This window comes from Castor canadensis, chromosome 19 (genome assembly GCF_047511655.1).
Source record: "Castor canadensis chromosome 19, mCasCan1.hap1v2, whole genome shotgun sequence".
Lineage (NCBI taxonomy): Eukaryota > Metazoa > Chordata > Mammalia > Rodentia > Castoridae > Castor > Castor canadensis.
In genome coordinates this window covers 43,242,489-43,267,976 of record NC_133404.1, presented here as the reverse complement: position 1 = coordinate 43,267,976, position 25,488 = coordinate 43,242,489, and the positions used below count along the sequence as shown (strand labels likewise).

At 43.7% G+C, this 25,488-nt stretch overlaps 2 protein-coding genes across 3 annotated transcripts in view; both read left to right on the top strand.

Annotated features, from left to right (window-relative positions):
- The window catches only part of Btbd1 (BTB domain containing 1), a 30,634-nt gene extending 12,964 nt beyond the window's left edge, over positions 1-17,670 (top strand). The window contains exons 4-8 of the mRNA XM_020175586.2: positions 1,973-2,170; positions 4,739-4,931; positions 10,348-10,435; positions 14,907-15,053; positions 16,062-17,670. Coding sequence (XP_020031175.2) covers positions 1,973-2,170; positions 4,739-4,931; positions 10,348-10,435; positions 14,907-15,053; positions 16,062-16,220 — 785 coding nt within the window. The 3' untranslated portion in view covers positions 16,221-17,670. The remainder of the gene's footprint in view (positions 1-1,972; positions 2,171-4,738; positions 4,932-10,347; positions 10,436-14,906; positions 15,054-16,061) is intronic.
- A 3,494-nt stretch (positions 17,671-21,164) lies between these two features.
- Positions 21,165-25,488, top strand: C19H15orf40 (chromosome 19 C15orf40 homolog). Of its 2 annotated transcripts, XM_074061555.1 has the most exons (6): positions 21,165-21,352; positions 21,585-21,711; positions 23,617-23,744; positions 24,482-24,571; positions 24,895-25,032; positions 25,342-25,488. In XM_074061555.1, exons 1-5 carry the CDS (start codon positions 21,239-21,241, stop codon positions 24,988-24,990), a joined length of 555 nt encoding a protein of 184 aa, XP_073917656.1. In that variant the 5' UTR covers positions 21,165-21,238; the 3' UTR covers positions 24,991-25,032; positions 25,342-25,488. The 2 variants fall into 2 exon arrangements, with proteins under 2 accessions (XP_073917656.1, XP_020031178.2); XM_020175589.2 differs by lacking the exon at positions 24,482-24,571 and having other exon boundaries at positions 21,171-21,352; positions 24,895-25,488.

Here is a 25,488-nt window from a genome sequence, read left to right as displayed (position 1 = left end):
TTTGTTTTAATAAAATTTTTTTGGTGGTACTGGGGCTTGAACTTGGAGCCTTGAGCTTACTAGCCAGGTACTCTACCACTTGAATCACTCCTCCAGCCCTTTTTTGCTTTAGTTATTTTTCACATAGGTCTCACTTTTTGCCGGGGGCTGGCCTCAGACCGAGATCTTCCTGCCTGTGTCTCCCATGTAGCTGGGATTTCAGGTATGCACCACCATGCCTGACTTGTTTGTTGAGATGGGGACTCAATAATTTTTTGTCTGGGATAGCCTTGAACCACAATTCTCCTGATCCCTAATTAGCTGGGATGCCACCTAACCCTGCTTAAATAATTTCTTTGATGTGTATTAACTTTTAATTGCTTTCTGCTCTATATAATTATGCCATGCTCTTTAGTTAAACTGCAAGTGTAACCGTTAGGTTCTTTACACAAGTGCCTGTTTCATCTAAGTTCTTTAGAAATGAATGTTCCATGTAAATAACCTTCCCATTCATCTAGATTAATCCGTTACTGTGCTCTTACTGCGAGGTGTGTGAGACTAGACTGCTGTGCTTCTCAGGGCCTCTGTCTCCTCATCACACTCCTCCTCCTGGTCCCCGCTCCACTGTAGCTCATCATTGCGTTCTACCGCCTTGGCCTCCAAAGCCTCTCTTTCTTCTAACTTACTGCTTCTGGGTTGTTAATGCTTAAAAATGATGGCACTTACTTTAATTTTGCCTATAAGAGGGAAAGGAGTCTGAGTGAGGACCTGATGTATAGCCATGGCATTTGTACTTGGATGTCACAGAGGGATTTCAGACCTGACACGCCCTTCCCCTCTGAAGCCTGCAGCTTTCCCGTCTCAATTGAGCCACCCTAGTCCTCCTATTTCTCTTGCCACTACCCTGCCTTTCTCTGTCACACCCCACGCAGGCTATTGGGAACTCTCCACTGAGCCTTCCTTCAGATCTGTCCTGAGTTCATGGTTTCCAACACTGCCACAGCTCCCCTTGTGGTACTGTCCTCTGCCCTCTAACCATGCTGGTACAAGTACCTCCTAACTCTTGTCGCCACTACAGTCTCTTCCAACGCAGCAGGCAGCACAAAACTGAGAGCTCGTGAACTCCTCACTTCCCTCAGTGAAAGCCAGGTGACCTCCTGGGTACTGTGGCCTTGCACCCCACTCCGTCTGTCTCTGTGCTGTCCTTCCTGCTCAGTCCACTGCACCACCCACTAAGAAGGCAGCATTCACTCTGGTGATTCTACTCTGGAGTCCTTACTCCCCTACCTCTTGCCAGACCTGGCTCAGAGGAGAGCTCTGCAGGGCATTTTAGTCAAAGCTGACGCACACGTGTGGGTGCATATACACACACATGTATCATCTGACGTATCATATTTACTTAATCTGTTTTTTCCCATTAGAACATAAGCTCAATGAGGGCAAGTACTTCTAACTTGTTCAGTGACATATCAGTGCCTAGAGTAGTGTGTGGCACATTGAGAGTGCTTTAGAATGAAGATTTGGTGAACGAACAAATGAGTCGTACTCCGTAGACTTCATAAACTTATCGGATTAAGTTGGAGCCTTTTTCTGTGGCTTTATTGTTTATCTTATTGTGGATGGTTGAGTTCATTTAATAAATGGCATGAGTATATAAAGAGATACACGATATCTAAGCTCACATGTATGATAAGTAATAAATTGAATGTTAACATACCCTAATTTTTTTAAAAAAATTCCTTTGGTTATTTGATATTTTAAATTACAGAGTCTATAGTTTCTGTTTTTGTTTTGGCGATACGGGATTTGAATTCAGAGCCTCACTTTTTAGATGGGCACTCTTCTGCTTGAGCCACTCTGCCAACCTGAGTCCATAGTTTTAAGTAATCTCTGTTTTTCACTGAGATTTGAAGATTTAATACAAGCATGTCTATCAATTATTGCTTTGTTAAAGAGCAAAATATTCCTAATCTATTTTGTATTTTATTTACAGACACACTCTGTGCAGTTTTAGAAAGAGACACGCTTAGTATTCGAGAAAGCCGGCTTTTTGGAGCTGTTGTACGCTGGGCGGAAGCGGAGTGTCAGAGACAGCAACTGCCTGTGACCTTTGCAAACAAGCAAAAGGTTCTAGGAAAGGCCCTCTCCTTAATCCGGTTCCCACTGATGACAATAGAGGAGTTTGCTGCAGGTGAGGCCGCGACTGCACTGTCTGTTTGAAACCCATCATTGTCAATCTCCTCGTACTAGAGAGGAAAAGAAGCAGCTTATATTGAGTACTGGGTATGTGATAAGTTAGTTCTCATAAGACCCCTTCAAAATAATATTCTCCACCCTCTCTATGTTAGGAAAGTGAACCTGGGAGGGTCAAGTGTCTAGCCCAAGGTTACAGTGACAGATCTCGTTGACTCTTTGGGTTGATGGTTCCGATACCATCAGTAGACCTGGTTTCGGTCTCAGGACTGTGAGCAGCCATCATCAGCTCCCACACATCACTGAGGATCGCACCCTTGCAAATTGTGGCCAGGCTTACCGAAAAGAAGAAAAATCTCAAAATTGTCCAAATTGGTCTCATACAAAAGTTAGGAATGTTACCATTTTTGGAGAACCAGCATCTGGGTATTTTAAAATTATTATTATTTCCTTCCTTTTCCATTCATGATTGTGGTTTGGTGGGGGTTATTTGGTTAGTCCTGTGACTTTGAGACTTGAATAATGATTTCAGTCTGTATTCATTTTGAAGGTGTGAATTTAAGTCAAGCATCTCCCCTCACAGCACCTTTTTTCACCCACAGTGTTTTTGTTTGTTGCTGTTGTTTTATTTTATGGTGCTATAGATCGAACCCAGGGCCTTGCGCATTCTAGCTTGCACAAGTTTTGATACGTTGTTTTCATTATTCAGTAAGAAGTGGTTTCTAGGGCTGGAGATGAAGTTCAGTGGTAGAGCATGTAGAGGCCCTGGGTTTGATCCACAGCATGCAAAAAACAAAATAGGGCTGGTGGCCGAGTGGCTCAAATGGTGTGAGGCCCTGAGTTCAAATCAAATCCCAGTACTGCCAAAACAAAGAAAAAAATGGATCTTGTATATAGCTTGCTATTCAATATTTGAAGATTTGTCTTACCTTTCTCTTAATTCTGAGGTAGTCAGAAAATGTATTCCACATTCAGCTTCGTGGCCCCACTTATAGTCAGTTTTAATAAATACCATGTCTACTTAAGAAGAGTGTATCCTGAGTTGTTGGTGCAAAGACATCTGAAGATCCTGTGTCTGAAAGAGACACAGGAGTGATGTTCATACTTCCTGTAGGATTTCTATACAGATGCTGATTTCTTTTCCCTCACTGCTGTCAGCCACTACAGAAATAGGTTAAAATCTCTGGTTCTGATGGAGCTTGTTCCATCAGGTTTCCTGTGAATCTCAGGTGTGTCTCATAGACTGCATTCTTAAATTAATAGCACAAGGGCTTTCATTGTAGTATGTCTGTACATGCATCTGATGTGATTTGGTGAAATTCGCACCACTTACTTTTTCTTATCCCCCTTCCTGCCTTTTTAAAATAACTTTTTATGTTTTTTTTAGTACTGGAGTTTTAACTCAAGCCTAGCTCAAGTGCACCTGCACAGCATGCGTGAGGCCTGAGTTCCAATTCTAGTGCCACGGGGGCGAGGGGGGCCGGTGGGAGGGGAAGTAATGCATCATTCTCCTGTGATGCTCTTAAGGTCCTATGTCACGCTGTTTGGTAATGGTGTGGTCTTTCTGTGCACGCCTTCTTGCGTTGTATGTTTGATGCCTCTGTAACTCGAGTGTTGTTGCTTTGCTTTCTTTTGGCAGTTATATGTTTTTCAGCTGGACATTTTCTCTTGCCATAGGTTTGAATTATGGTATTGCCCTGTTTTTTTTCTCACCACTACCAAGTACCATAGTCATCTGCATTTAGTCTCTGCTTTTTATTCTGCAGTTACATCACCGAAAATTTTAAACCTTTCATCATAGTCTTTGTCATTCGGGGAAAGATGAGTTTTCATCCTCGTCTGTCTTTTCATCTTACATAGTTCAAATTCTCTTTTTTGCTAAAAATGTAGATTTTAAGTACATTAATTCTGGATAAGTCACTGGCATTTGGGATTTTCCTCTTCTCAGAAACAGTAAATGGAAGGGCATCCTGTTCCCACAGCCCTTCCAACCTCAGCTTTTGTCCTCTGCCGACTTTGACTGCTTTTTTGGCAGTACTGGGGTTTGAACTCAGGGCCTCACACTTGCTAGGCAGGTGCTCTACCACTTGAGCCACTCCGCCAGCCTCTGCTGACTTTTAAACCCCAGAAATCAAGCACTGTTCTTGTCTTTTGCACCTCTCAGCTTATCCCATTGGTGCAATCATAGCTTCAGGCGTGCTAGGTGGGGAGGCGCAACAAAACTGGCTCCCTATAATCAGTTCCCTGCCATACAGAAAGACTCTCCTCTTCTTGTGAGTGAAAGTCTGGAGTACTCAGAGGAGGTGAGCAGATACAAAAAATCCAGAGATCTTTCTTTTAGCATCAGGATTTTATTTAAACTTGACCTGCTAGTGATTTTAACACTTACATTCTTTCAGGTTAACCTCAGCGGTATTTCTCGCAACTTTAAATGTATGTTAGAGTTATGTATACCAAGATTTTTTCCTGTTCTTACTTCACAGCATCTCTATTTCAATTTGTATTACTAAGTGGAGTATTAGTTTGGAATCTGCTTTTATTGAGGCTTATATTTTTGTTTCTGTAGGTCCTGCGCAGTCTGGCATTCTGTCAGATCGTGAAGTGGTGAACCTCTTTCTTCATTTCACTGTCAATCCTAAACCCCGGGTGGAGTACATCGACCGGCCCCGGTGCTGCCTGCGGGGAAAGGAGTGCTGCATCAACAGGTTCCAGCAGGTGGAGAGCCGCTGGGGCTACAGTGGGACCAGCGACCGTATCAGGTGCCCAGCCCGTGCACCCTGCCCGGGGTGGGGGATGGGGATAATTATCATTGCATTTTACACTCTGCTTAATAGTTTTTTTGTTTTTGTTTTTGGTGGGACTAGGGTTTGAACTCAGGGCTTCATACTTGCAAAGCAGGCGCTTTCCCACTTGAGCCACACCTGCAACCCAGTTTGTTCTGGTTATTTTGGAGTTTGAGCTGACCTCAAACTGTGACCCTCCTAATCTCAGCCTGCAAAGTAGCTACATTTTAAGTTTTAATACAAGAGTCAAGAATTCAGTAAGGCAGACTGGTCCTCTCACTGAATTATGAGTGAGGGTGGTGTCTTAGGAAAAAAGAAAAGTTAGAAAGGATTGGGTTGGACCTTCTGTTTGGATCTCTGCTGCTGATAAGCTGAGTTCTCAGCCTCAACTGATCAAACATTTTCACAGGCTTAAAGGCTACAGTTTAAACACTTTAACTTTACTAAGCCTGGTATAAATTTTTTCTTTGATAGATGTTGCATGGAAGATATTTTAGTATGTATTTATAAAAGCTTTGAATGGGGGAAAAAAGAATCATGAAAAATGCATACATAACAATTCTGTTGAAGAATTTATCATTTTTCTACTAATTTTTTAGGTTAAATGTCAAAGTTTTCCAAAGTCATACTTTTTGGATTTTCAGTTATTTAGTAGTTCTGTAGTGTAAAATTAGAAATTAGCTTTCTTAAGTAATGCACTAGTTTGGTGGGATACTGTTACAGATCTTGGGTTAAAATGCATTTGTATACTCTTCATCTTAACTGTTCATCAGGAGAAGACTGAATGTAAGACAGTATTTCCAGAGGCCAAAGCTGCACACAGAGAGAAAGTAATCATTAACTGCTTTTAGTAAATAAATGACTTAGGAATTCAGTCCAAGTAGCTAGAAAATAAATGTTAAAAGAACCCTGAGAAGAGAGAAAGGAAATAGGTGGATACAGAAGGTAGTGAATTAAAAACAGTGCAAGACTCAGGGTGGCTTGAATGATACAGCACCTGCTTACCAAGCATGAGGCCCTGAATTCACACCCCAGTACCAAAAAAATAAAAATAAAAATAGAATTAATAAATCCGTAAGTTGGTTCCTTAAAAAGACCAATAAAATAGACCTCTAGCAAAGGAAATGAAAAAAATTCACAATTATAAATCAGGATGGAAATACAGTTATATGCTCAGGGTTTGTTTTGTTTTTTTGTTTTTTCTTTCCTTCCTGGCACTGGGGTTTGAACTCAGAGTCCCACACTTGCTAGGCAGGTGCTCTACCACTTGAGCCACTCCCCAGTCCCTGAGATTTTGATTTTAATTCTGAGTTTACTCTGTGCTAATAAATTGAGCATCTTGATGGAATGGATCATTTTATAGGCAAATATAAATTGTCAAAACTGACTGAAGAAGAAAGCCTGATAGACCCATTACCACGGAAGACATTAAAAGTTCTCAGAGAACTGTCTGCTCACAAGGTTTTTACAGGTGAGTTTTATCAAGCATTCAAGGAACAAATAGTTCCCTTGAGCATTAAAAGGAGGAAACACTTCTTGCTTAATTACTGAAGGAAGCAAAACCTTTATATAGGGATTGGACAAGACAAAAATACTCTCAATGAAACCTCACTTACTATTTAGGAGAAGTTCTGCATGAAATGTTAGCACACTGAGTAGCAGTACTTTAACGGTGTGATAATACTGTGTGAAGCAGGGCTGATTTGGAGATTGGAAAAGTGGCTGAGTACTGGGGGGAGCCTATTACTACAGCTCATCACAATTGCAGACCAAAAGGATGTTTGATTCCACTGGATACCAAAAGACTGATACAATTTCACCTTTATTCCTGATACCTCTCATAGATCAAGTCTAGACTACTTTAACATCGATAGATGTGAGACTCAGGACCAGGATGCTTACAAGACGCTGCTCTCCAGCTGTCACTGCTATGCTCATAAAAATGAAGTTAGAGCTCGAGTCTTGGAGAAGAGTGGAGCGGAGAGGAGGCCTTTTTCATTTTTTTGCAGATGACATTAAGTACATTAATAGTTTACAATCCTATCAAACCCAGATCTTTTTTTCTCTTTTTTAATCATTTGTACTCAGCCCCTGAGCTCCATCCTCTGAACTACACCCCCATTCCTTTTTGTTTGAGTAATTTTTCAGGTAGGGCCTTAGGTTTTTGCCTGGAGTTAGCCTTAGACCACCATCCTCCTACCTAAGGCCTCCCACATAGCTGGAATCACAGATATGTTCCACCACACCCAATTATTGATTGAGTTGGGGGTCTTACTAACTTTCTGCCCAGGCTGGCCTTGAACTGCAACCTTCGATCTCCACCTCCAGAGTAGCTGGAGTTGCAGGCAGCCCTATTTTTTATAATAAATATTTTGTAGATCCCTGTTTACTGACTTGAAATTAAATTCATAGTATGCTTCATGTGTTTTTGATAAATAGCCCCATTGTAATGTAAAGGAGAAATGAATGTAACTGATGGTAAAATATGTAAATACACACTAGAGTAGACTTCGGGCAGGACACTGGCAGGCAGGATGTAGCAGTGCAGTGAGAATGCTTTGGCTGCACAGTACAGGTCTGTTACTAATGTCTCACACACCACATTCCAGGTGAAGCAGTTGCCTATCCCATGTTTCCATGTTTGTGACTTTGCCTGGTAACTGAAATTTGTGACTCCAAACTCAATACTCAGGGCACTTTCTCAGTCATTTTTGGCCAGAGACTTCAGTTGCCAGACTTGCATGTTCCCAGGCTAGTTATGGTTCTGCCTTCTTGTTCTAGCTGTCCTGCAGAGATGACGAGGTGGGGCAGGTGGTACAGTGCAGTGCAGTGCAGATGGTGGGGCTTGAGTCCCAGCAGCGTCTTCTATTAGTGGGGCAGCCTTGGGTGAGTCACTTCACACTCTGAGCTCCTGTTTCCTCTTTTGTGAAATGAAGAAAACAGAATCTAGGCTGGATCATTTTAGGATTTAAGTTTATAACCTATGTGAGGTGTGTGTGTAAATGTGTGTGTCTGGATGCTTTCCCAGCTGGGATTTAGTGGTTGCTGTTCTGTTTGTGCAGCAACTTTGTAGAACATAACTTCCAAAAATAGCCATAGCTTACTGAATAATATTTCCTCTATTTCTGTGGTACTTGCCTCTTATAAAAATCAACAAGCATGAAAATTGCACTAAAATTATTTATAAATAAGGCCGAATTAGGTTCTTGCAGTTACAAACAAAATTTTCACCCTCATGAATTCTGGTATGACATTTGAAAGTTGATTGTCATGGGAGACTGCCCTGGGCATCAGGAAGTTAGTGTCCCAGCTCCTTGGCCAGCAGTGCCCCTAACCATGCCTCCCAGGAGGTGGAACGCCTTTCTAGAATACCTGGTCCACCTAAGTAACTTCAGGGTCAGCCAGGAAAAGAAGATGGCAGCCTCGTACAGCTGAGAGCTGTGCTGCTCCCGTGCTGTCAGAACTCATGTACAGACACGGGTGCTGAGACTGGACAACAGTGCAAATGTTTTCAGTGCCGTAAAGTACACAGCCACAGTGGTTAAATGGGACATTTCATGTGTATTTTGCCTAAATAAAAAGCCCAAATGTTAAATGTAAAACATCAGTTACAATATTAGTAGTAGTAATACTTTAAATATATAGCATAGTATTACTGTGTCACTAGTATGTATGATGTATGTTTTTAGTATGTATCTTAGTATTGTAGTATTACTGGGTGTAGTAATACACATTATCATATCAAATACTCCTATAATACTGTTTATAGGCCCATTCACAGTAGCCATAAGGTAATGAGACTAAATTCAGAAATTGACAGTAGAGGACCTTTGTGAAGAACTAGAGAACTTCAGCTGGAATCAGACTTTGGTGGGAATAATTTCCAGAGTGACATGCATGTGTAAGTCAGTTTCAGAAGTCACATATTTTGGGTAGGCGGAGTGGTTTGGCATAAGTATTTTCAAGTTAAACTGGAAGAGTAAATTCTCTTTTAAAAAGAGCAGCACAATTCCAAGAGTTTTTATCTAGGAACAAAATTTTTCTAAGTGGTACAAGCCAGGAAGGTATCTCACACCTGTATTTCTCGCTAGCCACTTAACAGACTGGGATCAGGAAGCATGCAGTTCAAGACCAGCCTGGGCAGAAAGGGCACGAGACCCTATCTCAACAGAAAACTGGGCATGGTGGTGTGTGCCTGTCATTCCAACTATGGTGGGAAGCTTAAGATACGAGGATCCAGGTCATCTAAAAAATAATCAGAGCAAAAAAGGACAGGAGGCAGTAGAGCACTTGCTGGGGGCAAGTGCAAAGCCTTGAGTTCAAACCCCAGTGCTGCTGTCCCTGCCACCAGAAGAAGAGTGCTACAGATCAAACATGGAACGACTAGGGAGGTCAGAAACCACCCTAACACAAATAAGCACTGAGAATATGAGAAAAGTGGGGAAGGGTTGACCACTGGGAAAATACAGATCCTTGCTGACTCTACTTACCAATGTTCATGTAAATTAAAGCTTAACATTAATGAATAGGAATGATGGAATGTGGGAGCAGGGGAGGTCGGCCTCTCCATAAACTTGGGGTGGATCACAATGTGCCTGTAAGCAATGGAGATGTTGTATGTCCAAAATCATGATGGAATTAAAGATGCAGGACAAACGCAAAGCTTTCATACCAGATACTACCATCAAAGCACCAGCAGCCATTGGTGCGTAACTGGAGGGAGCCGGCCTACAGGGCCCTGGGGTGACTGGAGGAAGTGAGTCTGGTCAGAGAGGAAGCTGGTGGCTGGCACCCAGGAGGTGCTCAAGGCGTGAAGTGCCCAGGATGTTTTAATCATTGAAATCGTGGCTAAAACTGTTTAGAAGACTCATTTCGCACCACAAGAGATTATCTGTGACACTTCCATTTTTTTTTTTATTTTGGTTTTTGTATTTTTGGTGATACTGGGGTTTGAACTTAGGACTTTGCACTTGATCTAACATTTGAGTCACACCCCAAGCTCTTTTCGGCTCTAGTTATTTTTCAGGCTGGTTTCAAAGTGATCCTCCCCATCTCTGCCTACCACTGCCCCCAGCCTGGACTTCAGTCTTGATGGTTGTGGCATGTTCACAAAAAGAATGTGCAAGTGAATTTGGACTAGGGCAGCACTGACCTTACTGTTATCACAAGAGTGGGTGTCTAGGTTAAACTCCTCTTACGTACAGAGAACATTCTACTTAGGGTCCTAGGAAGTTTACTGCATTTGTAAGCAAACTGGGATCTGATTTGTGGTAGTTTTCTTTTTTATATGCAAAAGTGGATGTTCAAAGGAACACCTAAAATTACAAACTTTCAGAATACGAACACAACGGGATTGCTTACACTGCTTTATATTTGGCTTCTTTTCTCTCAGGTTCACAGTTAATAGAAGAATCTCTGTAGTCGGATTTGGCTTATATGGATCTATTCATGGTCCCACGGATTATCAAGTGAATATACAGGTACACCTCTTCTGCATTTATCAACTTGAAATATAACAAACAGTAATTTTGCAATAAGGTGGTATCTTGACCCAAGTCCACACGTCAGTGTAATTATCAGAGGAGTCAGAAAGTTGATTAGTAGCATTTTAAGCCTAGAGGTTTCTGATTTATACTTGATGTAAAAAATCTTCTTGCAGCCAGCACCACTGGCTCAGGCCTATAATCCTAGCTGCTTAGGAGGCATAGGAGGATTGGGGTTGGAAGCCAGTCCAGACAAATAATTTGTGAGACCTTATCTGTCTCAAAAAAAAAAAAAAAAAAAAAAAAAACCCATCACAAAAAAAGGCTGGTGGAGTGGCTCAAGTGATACCTGCCTAGCAAGTGTGAGGCCCTGAGTTCAAACCCCAGTCTGCAAAAAAAAAAAAAAAAAAAAAAAGAAACAAACAAACAAACTGGTTGCAGAAAATTGCAATTCTTGGCAACAGCATTGGTGTCCAGTAGTTCCTTTTGTCCAGGTGACCCTGTTAGTACTTCCTGTTGTACCCTGACCATCTAGAGCACCTTTCTGTTGTATTCCTAGTACTTTGAGCTTGAGGGTTGAAACTATCTCATTGCTTCCAGCTACTGTGAACACCAACTTGACTTGGAAGTGTCTGACCAGAGCCTTCCTTGTTCTTTAGGTCTGCGCCACCTCACCTCCTCAGCTGGGGCAACAGTGCCTAATCTAGAAGAAAGTTAAATCCACTCTCCTTCCTTTCCCTTCCCCATTAGCAAAGTGTATTTGAAAACATGTCCACGTTGTAGTTGTATACGTGCACTATATGCAGTACTGTTGTGTGTTTCATACACAAAGCATGAAAAGTGCAAGAAAGGGAAGTAAAAGCTTCAAACCTTAATCAACAACAAAAAAACTGCCCTCTAAAATGCTACTGATGGATAATTTTAATATTAAAACTTTGGCAGACCTTGTGATCCAAGTATTACCAACTGTTCTAACAGTTTTATATGATGTTAATACAATAATTCAAAGACGTGGCTTGATGACAGCTAAAAATAACACCTCAGTGCTCAAAGGAGAGCTTGCTGCAAAGGGAGAGCAGGGGTGTTGGTGGGTGTGCTGTCACGGTGCCATGCTCATTTTAAATGTAGTGGCAAATTGTGTTCTTACACACCATTAGAAGATTACATTTTTAATACTCTTAGCACAAGTACATTTTATTTGGCAGTATTGTGCCTCACACTTGCTAGGCAGGTGCTATCCCACTTGAGCCATGCCTCCAGCAGTAAATACATTTTAAACCCACTGAGATTATTTGATGGATTTTAAAACAGGCTAGAAAATTGTTTTCGTGTTTTTTAGGTGCAGAAAAAAACTCAGGAGACCTTTGAAAGTTGTAAAAGATTTTCAGTCACTCCCCATTACAGCTTACATACTTGAGAGAAAATTGTTAAGAGCCTCTCCAGGCATGCTGGTACACACCTGTGGTCCCAGCTACTCAGGCGGAATAGGATAGCCATTTGAAGCCAGCTTGAGCAAAAGGTAGCATATCTCAAAAACAAGCCAGCCAGGTGTGCTTGTGTGCACTTATAATCCCAGCTACGTGGGAGACAGAGATAGGAGGATTGTGGTCTGAGTCCAGCCTGGGGAAAAGTATCAAACCCTATCTGAAAACAAACAACAACAAAAAGCAAAAGGTGTGAGGCTTGGGTCAAGGGGCAGAGCCCTTGAGGCCGAAGTTATAGGTATATTAAAACAATAAAGGCTAAATACGTGAGTGAAATAAATAGAGACAAGTTTTCTTTATTGTCTTACCCCATAGCTAGTCTCATAGCTGCTCCAGATGCACTGCCTACAGCCACCTGTTCCTTTGTATCACAAGTGGCAAATCCAGATTCCTGCCAGGGCCCAGACAGATCACTTTAAATGGAGAAGCCAGCCTGGTGTAACAGAGACAGCAGGAAGAGGAAGGAGTTGTGCAGACTGGAGTATTGACATGCAGCTGCTACTGTGCTCTGCCAGGAGTTGCAGTGCAGGAGTCAGGGCCCAGGAATGCCAAGAAGCCAGGGTAGATTTTCATAAGAAATCTCTCAGGGCTTTAAGTGTTGACCAGTATTTCAGAATGTTTAGGAGCGTTCACACCGTGAGGCCACCCAAGGCCAGTCTGAAGTTAAATTCTGATGCTTACCAGCTTTTACAAGCTTTCTTTAACTCTGCAGTAAAAGCCATTACTGTGGGAAACTTCTCTGAATACGAGCCATCTGTTGGCAGCAGATAGGGCCCTTGATTCAACCCTTTGTAATTTCAATTCCTCTAAGTCAGTTTCTTTGAAGTCAGTGAGTCGTATAGAAGCACCTAGAGGGCTTTTTCTTAATGCTCATCCAGGATCCTTTCCCATAGACATGAGGTACAAAAAGAAAAGCCTGTACTGTGCAAGTAGCAGGTAGGCATAACAGAGATGCACTTTGCTGTGAGTTGTTCTTGTTCATCTGCTTGTTTTGTGGAGAGCCACGTCATCTTGTAGTGAAAGGGGAGGCATGTACTTTTCAAAGCATTGCCGTAAAGTGCTGAAGCCTGTGTGTTACACAAGAGCAGGAGGGGAAAATGTTTTTTTTTTTTTTTTTTTTTTTTTGCTTTAAAGATCATAGTTTTATTTATTTTTTTTTCATTTTTCTTTTATTATTCATATGTGCATACAGGGCTTGGGTCATTTCTCCCCCCTGCCCCCACCCCCTCCCTTACCACCCCCTCCACCCCCTCCCGCTCCCCCCCCTCAATACCCAGCAGAAACTATTTTGCCCTTATCTCTAATTTTGTTGTAGAGAGAGTATAAGCAATAATAGGAAGGAACAAGGGTTTTTGCTGGTTGAGATAAGGATAGCTATACAGGGCATTGACTCACATTGATTTCCTGTGTGTGGGTGTTACCTTCTAGGTTAATTCTTTTTGATCTAACCTTTTCTCTAGTTCCTGGTCCCCTTTTCCTATTGGCCTCAGTTGCTTTAAGGTATCTGCTTTAGTTTCTCTGAATTAAGGGCAACAAATGCTAGCTAGTTTTTTAGGTGTCTTACCTATCCTCACCAGGAGGGGAAAATGTTAATGCAATAGTCAACCCGCATCCACTGTCCTTAGCTCTGTGGGCCATTAAAGAAAGATGGCAGACTCCTTGACCAGAGCACTTACCAGAGCACTCACATCATTTAAGGACACTCTTGGCTGGGGCGGGGTGTGTGGCTCAAGAGGCCATGGGCTCAGTTTCCAGTGACACACACAAAAAAAACCAAATAAAAGGACCCTGTTACTCCATCTCAACTGTCCAATAACTCCACGGGATGGCAATGTTGAGGAGAGCACGTCTAAGTAGGTTAACGGTGATGGCTACAGGTAAGTGGTGAGAACACACCCACATGCTAACACAACTTGTTGTGGATGCTTTGGCATCTTCAGGAGATTTCCATCTGCCTCAGCTCCGTCCGCTGAGAGGAGTGACAAGGCAAATAATACAATCTAAGTCTCAGTCTCCTATCTGCTCTTATGGTCAGCTGACACCTATCTAAAATTGTGGGAGATCTGCACAAGATGTATGTGAAGTGTTGCTATGACAGGTTGTTGTAATTTGATTTTCACAATGATCTTAGGACTGAAGAAGGCAAAGCAGGGTCCCCTCGCCCACCCCCAAATTGAAAGCTAAAACTGAAGCTCGGAGGGAGAAGCGAGAGTGGTTTGCTGTGGACTGCAGTCATAACCAGATGCCTTGTCTCATGGCTTCTTGCCACCAGCATGTCATGTCTTTAGGTTTTTACTGAACCATGACACACGGGAACAGGGAATTACTGTGTAGCTGCTTTAGCACTGTTTTGTGTAATGAGTGCAGAAAGGCAGGTGTTGTCAAGCTGCCTCGGCATCTGGTAACAAGCTTTACCAGAGCTTCTGCAACAGTCACGTGGAGCTCCTTGTGGCGTGCACAGCAGCTTTGCTGTGCTTGGCTGCTTCGTCTCACCATAGGCACCGTCTTTGTGACTTCCCCGGTGTCCCTCAGTGCCTGACACAGCTTAGTACATTTGATAGAACTCAGTTGAAAAGACAGAATTTTTACATTTTGAACTTTCACAGACATACTGCATTTACAGTCATTTTAATTTCAGTAAATAACGTTGACTCATAGGAAATAGTAAGGGAATTTTCCTAGGAACGAGACATAGGGTAGCACAGAGTAAAGGCTCGTTTAAAATGACATCTGAAATCTGAATTCTAAACACCATGGTAGCTCCTCTCTCTCACAGCCCAGCCTCCCCAGCCCTCCTGTGGTGAATGGTAGTCACTTTGACAGCATACATAGAGCCGTCTTTGGGGGTTAGAGGTAAGTAGAGAGAAGCTAGAGCACAGAAAACTAGTAGTCTACCTGCAGTGGCTAAGATACCAGGATGGTTTCTACAAAACCTAGTTTCAGTTAGTTTAACTTAAATTTAACTTCTCTTTCAAAAATTACAGATCATTGAATATGAAAAAAAACAAACTCTGGGTCAGAATGATACTGGATTTAGTTGTGATGGGACTGCTAACACGTTCAGGGTCATGTTCAAAGAGCCCATCGAGATCCTGCCCAATGTGTGCTGCACAGCGTGCGCAACACTCAAGGTAAGTCACTCGGTGTTCCAGAGGCTGTTGTCTCTCCTGAGTGTTCACAGAAAGCGTGGTTTAGAGCCCAGAGTCACAGACAGTAGAGCTGTTTAATTACAGTGTGCCTTGCTACAGCTCTTGCTGATTTTTAAAATTTTTTTCATTATCATATTATTGTTGTGCTGGGGGTACATTGTAACATTTACCAAAGTTCCTATAGTACATCATAGTTGAATTCCCCCTCCATCATCCTCCTTTATCTCCCCTCCCCCCATTCCTGGAATAGTTTGAACAGGTGTCATTTTCCCATTTTCATACATGAGTACATGATATTTCCACTACATTCACCCTCCTCTTGGTGATTTTTGTGTTTTAAGTTCTGATCTCAGAAGTCTTTTGTTTTGTTTCTGGCAGTACTTGGGTTTGAACTCAGGCCTCCCACTTACTCCACTGCTTTTTTTTTCATGTAGTGGTTGGTAGGGCTGGAGTTTGAACCTCAGGACTTTGCATTTTGAAAGCAGGTGCTCTACCTCTTGGGCCATGCCTAAGTCCATTTTGCTGTGGTTATTTTGGAGATAGGGTCTGTCGAGCTATTCACTTGAGCTGGCCTTGAGCCAAGATCCTCCTGAGTAGCTGGCATTGCAGGTGTGGGCCACCAGATTTGGCTCCTTTGTTTTAAAGAAAAGAAGTGCTGCTTAGCACCACTTCTCTGAGGGAAGGTTCTTCCTAAAGAGCCACCCCCGCCCTTTGTTTGAGTGGGAAATTGAACGTGTGACAGAAGCAAAAATAACTGTCTCCTTAAAACCTACTCACTGTTTTCTAATGTCCGAGCTGTGCACTCTTGTATTTTTACTCATTAATTAGCTTTCATGCAAAAGTTTCGTTTTTCATTAAATGACTCTGTATAAAGTTTATACATATACAGGAGCTATCAAGGATATAACAGATCATTAATGTAATCGTAGCACCACCGTAACTTGGCTGCTTATTACTCAGCAATCGCTAATGAGCTTTTGTTCTTGTCAGGGTCCAGATTCTCACTATGGCACAAAAGGACTGAAGAAGGTGGTGCATGAGACGCCTGCTGCAAGCAAGACTGTTTTTTTCTTTTTCAGTTCCCCTGGCAACAATAACGGCACATCCATAGAAGATGGGCAAATACCAGAAATAATATTTTACACATAATTTAGCATTATATTATATCTTGGCTAAATAGCATCATACAGTCCAGTCTCAAAAGTGTAAATAATTGCCACAAAAGATAGTTTGAGTGTCATAAATATTTATAACTGTAGGATAAGAAACATTTTGGTTTCTTAGAGGAAGTAGAAAAATGTTGATTTAAATCTCTGCATGACTTAAAGGCAGATTTTCCATTTTCTTATAACCCTGGAGGAAAAAGACAAATGGGTTTAATTTGTGAAAAGCACAGCTGTTTCAGCTTCCTCTTGAACCAACTGACTCAGTCTTTGAATAGTGAAAGGTGAAAGACTCTTGATACACATAGCAGGTTTGGCTTTTTCATTCTTAACTGTTTGGAAGGTGAGGTGAGATGAGATGGGTCAATATTCCTGCAGAATTCCTACTAACCCAGCTTTAGAAAATTAAGAAAACTGGCTTTCTAGTTGGGGTTTTAAAATGTCTGGTTGTTAGCATTTGAAGTAATGCTAAAAATAGGCCTAAGACAAACCCAAGAAAATGTTGGCTGCAGACAGAGACAGGCACTTTGTGATGGTCTGGGGGTGTATTGCGTGGTGGTCTTCAGCTGCAGTGGAGCTTGTGCAAATCCACAGCAACGTGACGCAAAAGAGGATGCAGAGGTGAGCATAAGACCATTCCATGTCACTAAGCCCACCTGTCTGTCCCACAGGGAGGAGGAAGTACTCAGCATTTCTAACAATTACTTTGAGGTGATAGTGCTGTCCAGCAGTCATTCTCCCTGCCACATGCACGGTCTGTCCACGGAGAAAATGTGTTAATATCCATGGCACACCTCTGTGAGGTGTGGAAGTACATCTGACAGTGACACTTACACTTTTATATAAGGCAGGTTTTTAAAATGTAAATGAAATAACATTTTTCCCTTGAAAGTGGTTATCTTATTAAAACAACAAGTGTAATTAAGCTTAAAATAACATTTGTATCCATTACAAATAAGCTTATGGTATAAGATAGCTGTGGAAGATGACTAAAAATCAAAATTATTTTCAGTATCAAAAATTTTTTTCCTAAATTAGGGTATAAAAATGTTTCATCAAAAGAAATATGTTATATTTTCAAGAAGGTAGAGGTGTGGTGGCCAAGGTCTCATGAAATTGCTGAAGAAAAAGGAAATTTTTGTCTGGATATAAATCTCAATTAACTGGAATACCTATGGAACATGTGGTTCTGCCTGATGAAAGATTAACAAGCAATGTTTAGTGACTATTACAGAAAGCTCTTCTCCCTTAAAAAGTACGTGCACCAGAGACAAGGGTGTGTTTTTTTTTTTTTTTAACATTTCACATGCCTGTGTGTGTTTCTGAACAATTGTAACTCAGTGTAGCCACAGACGGTGCAAGAAACAGAACCATTTGCTAAAGATGGGACATCACCTGGAACTTAAAAATAAATGCATACTATCATTTTTATTTTACCTTTGGCATCTTTTTCTTCTGAAAGTTGAATCTAAAACACCAGTGCGGAACAAAGATTGTATTTGAGCTTTAACTTAATTTTCAAGTTATGGCAGTAACACAGCACAAAATAAGAATGCCTTCTAGTTGCCTGAAAGCAATTGACAGGAACTGTAGTAAGCACACTGCCCTCTGTTTCTTGATCACTTTATGGTGTCAGGTTTTCTCTATTTTATTCTAAAAGGTTGCGAATGAAGAAATGTGAAGAATAATCTTGTTACTTACTCTGACAGTGCAGCAGCCGGGGCTGCGGGTGTTGCTCAGTGGTAGAATACTTGCCAGTGTGCCCAAGGCCCTGAGGTCAGTCCCCACTGTGTGCGTGATAAGGACCTGAGTGATGACTGCTCTACGCTAACAGCTTCACACATTGTGTCATAGAATCAGTGTGGAGTAGCATAACAGTATCCATTTCACGACAAATTCTCATTTAAAAGATCAGGAAGTGGCGCATGGTGAAATTTAAGCCCATTTTTATCCCCCAAAGGATAGAATCCAGAAAATATTTTGCTGGGTTGAAAAATAAAAATATTTTGCTGAGCCAGTGGTTCAGGCCTATAATTCTGTGTGCTCAGGAAGCAGACATCAAGAAGATCAAGGTTTGAATCCAGCCCAGGCAAATAGTTCTTGAGACCCTATCTCAAAAACCCATCACAGAAAAGGGCTGGAAATGTGGCTCAAGATATAGGCCCCAAGTTCAAGTCCCAGTACCACAAAAAACAAGTAACACTTGAAAACATTTCAAACTTTGTATGTTCTGTGGAATATACTTTCTAAGGAAGTGTGAAGTTCTAGTGTCTACCCAACAAGTCGATGGGTTGTGTTTTCAAAATGTGTTTTCTTTTAGGTCTGCATAATTAGAGAGTAAGGCCTTCCAATGTTGTACATCAAATGCAAAATGTCTAAAACTTACTTGTTCCACTACCCTTTCTAGTGTTTACTCCTTCAAAGAAGTTTTTGGGTCTCTGTGTACTTACCAGATTCAAATCCTGGGAACCATGCCCTATTTAGACACAATGCATCCTTTACAAGAGGGACAGAGCCACTGCCATCCCAGCCCCCGTCCAGTCCACTACTGGACCACTACTGCATTTCCTCTCTCCTAGTTCACATGCTTAAACAAAATCCTGTTCACTTTTTCTCCACTGGCAAAGCTAAGTCAAGATGGAGTTTTATTTAAATTCCACTTAAAAAATAAGATTTAAAAATAAAATGGAACCCACATAAACCTTTAGTGGTGATTCTCTGCCTTTTGGGTCATAGTTGCTGTTCTTTTCTCACTATTAAGCAGTATTTCTTCTCACTTTTCCATGCTGTGGGCTCCAGAGAGACTTGAGCCACAGATGGGCTCATGTTCTTCCTCTTCCCAGCTGCTGTGATAAAGTTCTCATAACCTGCTCTGGAAGATCCTGTGGGAAAGGCTGAATGTTGTCACAGGAAGCCTCTCCCCTCATCCAGCTAGCACTTGCAGATACCATTAATAATTCACATCACAAGTACCCCCTTTATTTCCAGTGCTTAATTTAGGCCATTTCACCCAAAATATTCTACCAGTGGCTGCAGTGTAGTTAACTTCAAAGAAAGGAAATGTAGTTGTGTTACCACCTGGCTTGCTTTCTTCTGCTCAAGCCTTCAGGCTCTAGACCTCCCACTCTTCCACAACCTTTGATGCTTCTTCCAGTTCTGACTCATCATCAGTGAGCCTGGAGACTGCAGCCCCTGATCTCTGTGCTGCCAACTCTCTTGACTTCCTTCCCTCCCCAGGTAAGCGTACCTTGGGTCCCTTCCCCCTTCTCCACCTTTGGTCTTAACCTCCTCAGTAACCCTCACCCCTCTGCACACCCGGATCAATCCTGTTTGCCTTAGCTGCTTAGCCCAGGCATTGAAAGTGATGTGATGGGTTGGGGGTGTAGCTCAGCTGCAGAACGTGTGCTCACCATGTGTGAGGCCCTGGGACCTTAGTGACTTAATGGCTTCCAACCTTAACCAGATAGTGCTACTGGATGAGTCTCAGCAGCTAGCTTTCTGCCATTGTCCAAAGTTCTTGGCTAAGTCTGCTCCTCTCTCAACACCTCCCCATCCTTAGCTAACGAAAGAAACTGCAGGTCCCACTACTAAACCTACCTGTGCCCCCAAGCTTCTCCACCCATGTTCAGACGCCTCCCCACCTCCAAGCCTGGGGTGTAGTCTCCTCTGGCTCCTTCCTGGCAGTCTCTAAATAGGGCTAAACTGTTGTCTAGCTTAGAGAATAAAGTCCCTGAGAGCCAGGTGTCCAGAAACGGAGATGCCAGTTACTCCTTCACAGTGACGTCACCGAAATAGTCATCTAGTTCCCCTCTTCACTCCTGCTCCAGCCTGGGTCACCAACCAGCACCAACCGTTTTCTAAATCGTACTTATTGTACACGTCCTCCGCCACCACCACTGCTGACTTCTCCCTCCCGCATCATCCTCCCCTAGCTGTCATCACACTGTCCTCCGACGGGGCCCTGTGCTGGCTTCTCCCTGTCTTCTGGGCTCCGTTTTGATGACGTCATTGCCGTCTGTCCTCGGGCCTCCGGAATCCATCACCAGTCAGATGTGCTTCAGCTACTGATTCAATTAGCTCCTTAGTACTCGGTGTCCCAGTCATCTCCACTATATCCGAAACTCAACTCACCCCAGACCTGCCCACGCCCAAACCTGGGCATCTTCCTGGACTCCACTCGCGTTCCCGGGTCTGTCGGCCCCAGCTCTGTCCGTCCAGGTACGGAAGGTCTTAGGGCTGCTGGGGGCCAATCGCCCCTCCCCTCTCATCGGGTGGCCGGTTTTCGACCTCTGCTGACCCCTAACCTCACAGCGACCCTGTGGTCTCGCCTCTGCTGACCTCCAGTTTCATGTGCCGCCTCAGTACACGCCACGACACCCTCCTGTCCTTTCACATTGTGGGGGCCGACCGCTCGCGTCGGGCGCAAAGCAGGTGTAGCAGGAATGCACCCCAGGGGCTCGCGGCGCAAGGCTCCCTACCCATCCGTGACCGTGGAGGCCGCTGCAGAGGCGCGCGGACGCCTGTCCCCGGGAGCTGCTGTCCGCTGGCTCCAATCCGGGGAAGCAGCAACATCACTTTCCCCACACTCAGACATGAGCGCCCGCTGGGACGTGATCACACCGCAGAGGCGCAGGTCCCGCCGGCCGCGAGGCGTCGCTCTCAGGCGGGGCGGACGAGCGAGCCCTGGGGCCACTCCGCTCGCAGCGTGCGCAGGCGCAGAAGCCCTTCCGGGCTCGGACCTTCCCCCGCCCCCAAGCTCGTCGCGTGCGCAGGCGCAGAAGCCCTTCCTGGCTCGGACCTTCCCCCGCCCCCCAAGCTCGTCGCGTGCGCAGGCGCAGAAGCCCTTCCGGGCTCGGACCTTCCCGCGCCCCCCAAGCTCGTCGCGTGCGCAGGCGCAGAAGCCCTTCCGGGCTCGGATCTTCCCCCGCCCCCCAAGCTCGTCGCGTGCGCAGGCGCAGAAGCCCTTCCGGGCCCGGGCGGCTCCGCGCAGTAGCCCCGCTGGGGATGCTGCGTCTTGGCTTTGGGCTGCGGCTGGTCGGGGCCGGACCCGGCGCTCCTGTCTCCGCTCGGCTTCCTTCTGGCGCCGAGATGCCCAAGCGAGCTGGTGCGACGACTAAGGCCAGTGGCAAGTCCCGTGGCGGCGGAGGGTGGGGCGGGGCCCGCGGAGCGTGGGCAGCACTTTGGAGGACCCCTCCTCTCGCGTGGGCTTGGCGGAGCCTTGGAAGGAAACGCCTCCTTGGTGGCCGGAAGCCCTGGACTCCGCCGCTAAGCCCCGTGTGTCTTGAAGGCGGGGGCGGCGGAGGACTCGGTGTGTGTGACCTGTGAAGGTGTGTGGTCCTTGTCATTTTAGGGTAAAGATCCCAGCAAGGGACCGGAGAGATCACCTCCTCCCGCGGGTCCCGTGGCGGTTGATGCTAAAGGCTGTGTCACTATAGCCATCCATGCCAAGCCTGGCTCCAGACAGAATGCCGTGACAGGTACACGTCAACCCCGGGCTGGGCTCCCGCACGCTCGGGGGCCTCCAGCGCCCTCTGCCTCAGCAGCGGGCAGTGTGGCCTGTGGCAGGCGAGTCTGTTTTTTCACATCTGCGTTTGGAGGCTTCCCCATTTTTAAACTGGAGATTTTAAAACGTAAAGGTATTTGAAAGGGAGCGCATACCCAATTGGATGGAAACCATTGTCTCTTACTTTTTTGAAATACGGTGTTTTAGAGATGGGCATAGTAGTGCATATTTTAATCCCAGCACTTGGGAGACTGAGGCAGGAGGATCAGCATTTCGAAGCCAGTCTGGGCCACCTACTGACAACTCTGTCTCAAGAGACCACAAGGGGGAGGGGGAATGGTGTTTTAGGAACTACACATGGAAACACATGATAACCTAGATTATTTGGAGTTTGCCCTGTTCCAAAACTGGAGACACCAGCCAGAGAAAGAAGAGACATTTTGGTTTGGTTCAATGGCCACTGATCTAAGGAGTGGAAGAAAACCTATGATCTGAGGCCCTGATCAGTTCCCATGTGAGCTTAAAAATTTTTTTAAATCATTGATCTGAGCCGGCTTCTGGCGGCTCACACTTATAATCCTAGCTACTTGAGAGGATTGAGGTTTGAGGCCAGTCTGGATAAATAGTTCTCGAGACCCCCCATCTCAAAATAACCAGAGAAAAATGGACCGGAGGTGGCTCAAACTGTAGAGTGCCTGCTTTGCAAGAGCAAAGCCCTGAGTTCAAACCTCAGTCCCACCAAAAAAAAAAAAAAAAGATCTGAATTGCCTTGAAGGTCTATATCACCTCTAAAGCTCTGTATACCAAATTATTTTTATATTTTGAAAGTAATACCGCAGAAGTGGTGAGCTGGTCTCTGCTGGCCACATTGTCCGTGGTCAGCATTGTCACAGTGAAATCCAGGGCAGCGTGAATTACAGCTTACGTGCTTTAGTTAAGAGAAAAATTCACCCCATCTAAACTCTTTTCTATCGGAGAAGAGATGAGATGGGTGGACAGTTGTCGAACCATCTCGTTCTCATGGAGTCTAGCTGTGTGGTTTACACGAGTGTGAGTGTAGAAATGCCTGAACCCCCAGGTTAGGATCAGCCCATCCTCATTTACTCATTTACAAGTGCTTGGAGTGATTACTTCACTCTCCTGGTGACGGTGGAGGACTACAGGGCACGTCGCTTGCTGTAGTGTCTTCACTTGCACAGTGGAGATGATAAGGGTATGAATGTCTTCATGAAGTTATTGTGAGGCCTAAGTTAGTATCTGTAAAGCCCTGTGGGTGTGTTTATGTGTATTTAAAAGTAGTGGATGGTAATTGCTACAGAATGTTTGCTGAATGAACATTATTGAATTTTAAAAAACACTCAAGATGCACATCAGATAAGAGATGAACCTAGTGCAGCACTCTCCTTTTCCTGAGGCACAAACCCTGAACAACAAAGTACAATCCAGGGAGCACCTTGTCGGTGCACTTGGGCAATGGCATTGTCGGGACAGAAGCCCCAACTCTTCTGACTTCCTGCCTGGAACACCTGCTGTTAGATCAAGTGCGATTTCCAGTTGTTTAAATCCAAGACACTTCCTGGAATGTGAGGTCCATCCTGGTCAGGAGGGCAGGGCAAACTGTGGCTCTCTCTTCTGGCTTATTTTCTGTGATGGCAGAGGCACATTCATCATGTTTACATCCCCAGCAGTGTGACTAGTGTGATTTTTCATGTTGTCACTAAAGTCTTTTGGTGCTGGGGATAGAACCAGTTTATTATCCACTACTGTTATGATTGAAAATCTAGTGTGTCAGGCAAAAGCAAACCCTTTGACAACTGTTCCTCAATTTGTGAAGAAAGAAAAGTCCTTAAGGATAAAAGTCCACACTACTTCCTTCCAGATTTGACAACTGACGCCGTAAGTGTAGCCATTGCAGCGCCTCCCTCAGAGGGAGAGGCCAACGCTGAGCTCTGTCGGTATCTTTGCAAGGTCTTAGGACTCAGGAAGAGTGATGTGGTTTTGGATAAGGTAGGTCTCTTTCTCTTTTTAAATATCTTAATTACATATCAATTATGATTCATAAAATACTGTTTTCTTCAGGAAACTTGGAAAGCCAAGTTTCTGTCTTCCCTCAGTCCTCATTCACCCATCCACACTCTATTTGACCCTCCGTTCCCAGCATTCTGTCCTTTGTAGCTCCATTTCTGAACTTGCTCGCTTCTCCTTCAAGACCTTGCTACACTAACGCAGTCTAAAGTGGTGCCACCAATGCTTCTGATCCCCCACACTGACTCTGCCCACTAGAGAAGCTCAACAGGAAGATAGAGGGTTCATAGGTGTCAGCAGTGTCATGATTCTGTACTTCAAAATTACCTCACGTCACTCTACACATGCTGAAACAGATTGTGTAGGACTGGGCCCAGTCCTGCTTATTTTCCAGTGCTACACTTTACAGCTCATATCTGGGTGGCGGTAAGCCCTTGATCAATAAACTCCACCTAAAGGTCCATCTGATCAGGCTGCTTTCCTCTTTCACTTTAAGAAGGAAAAGAACTAAGGACAAAGTTCCCACCAGAAGGTCCCCACCTGTGGCAGGTCACGTTTGACTTTCTGTCAGTGCTCATACTCTGAGATCTACCTGGGCACATTCTGCCCATCTAGATAAATCTCTTCTCTAAAAGATGTGTTTGAAAAGTCTCTTTTAAAGTTGTTTTAAGTGACCGTGAAATCCTAGTACTCGGATGTGTGGTTGTTCTTTGTTCCAGATTTCCAGAATTATGCACCATACTGAGAATAGAAATTTACGGGACTGGTGGAGTGGCTCAGGGGTAGAGCACCTGCCCAGCAAGCATGAGGTCCTGAGTTCAAACCCCAGTGCTGCCTCCCCCCAAATTATATTTAAAATTTATTTTCATACAGAGTTTATATTAAATTGCAGTAGTTTGGTATTTTAAACACATATTACTTGACACAAGAATGTTATAGGTCACACTTCTGAAATTTTAATGCTGAGCTTTCATTATAGAAATGGAGGTAAAAACGCTGGGGAGTTGTACAGTTTTGTAGTAAAGGAAGGCTGTCTGTGACATCCCCAGAAAGGCATGACTGCAAAGGGTACACTGGGGTCTGTCCTTACCAGCACTGGAAGGTTCAATGTGTTTTCTTCCTTGTGGTTCAGGGTGGTAAGTCTCGTGAAAAGATGGTGAAGCTTTTGGCCTCTACAACTCCAGAGGAGATCTTGGAGAAATTAAAAAAGGAAGCCGAAAAAAAATAAAAGCAAGAAATGAAAAGTACATCCTCATGAAGAAGCTGCTAAGTAAGAAAATATATTTAAATGTACAAATAAACAGAGGGGAAATGTGTATACACACGAGTCAGACTCAAAAATCACTACATGATTGTGAAGTAAAATGGAATTCTGGGAACTGCCTTCTCCAGTTCACAGCTGACAAGAAAACCTGTCATACTGCTTAGTCTTACCTTGTATTTTAAGGTGCTTAGCTAAGTGTAATTTTTTTTTACATCTCTTTAAAACTACAGAGCATTTTGTGAAAAAGAAATCAAAGACTTGTAATTAATAATGTTACTTATTTTTGAGAAGTCACTGAATTTTCTTCCTCCTCAGTGTAACTTGGCAATCTTCAAACCTCCAAAGATCCTTGGAGGTTTACCTCCAAAAAAGAATAACCTGGAAACTGGTTTCAGTATTTGTAAAAGTCTATCAGAAATCACACCCATAGCTGAGAAAGATAATAAATATATTTTTTACATA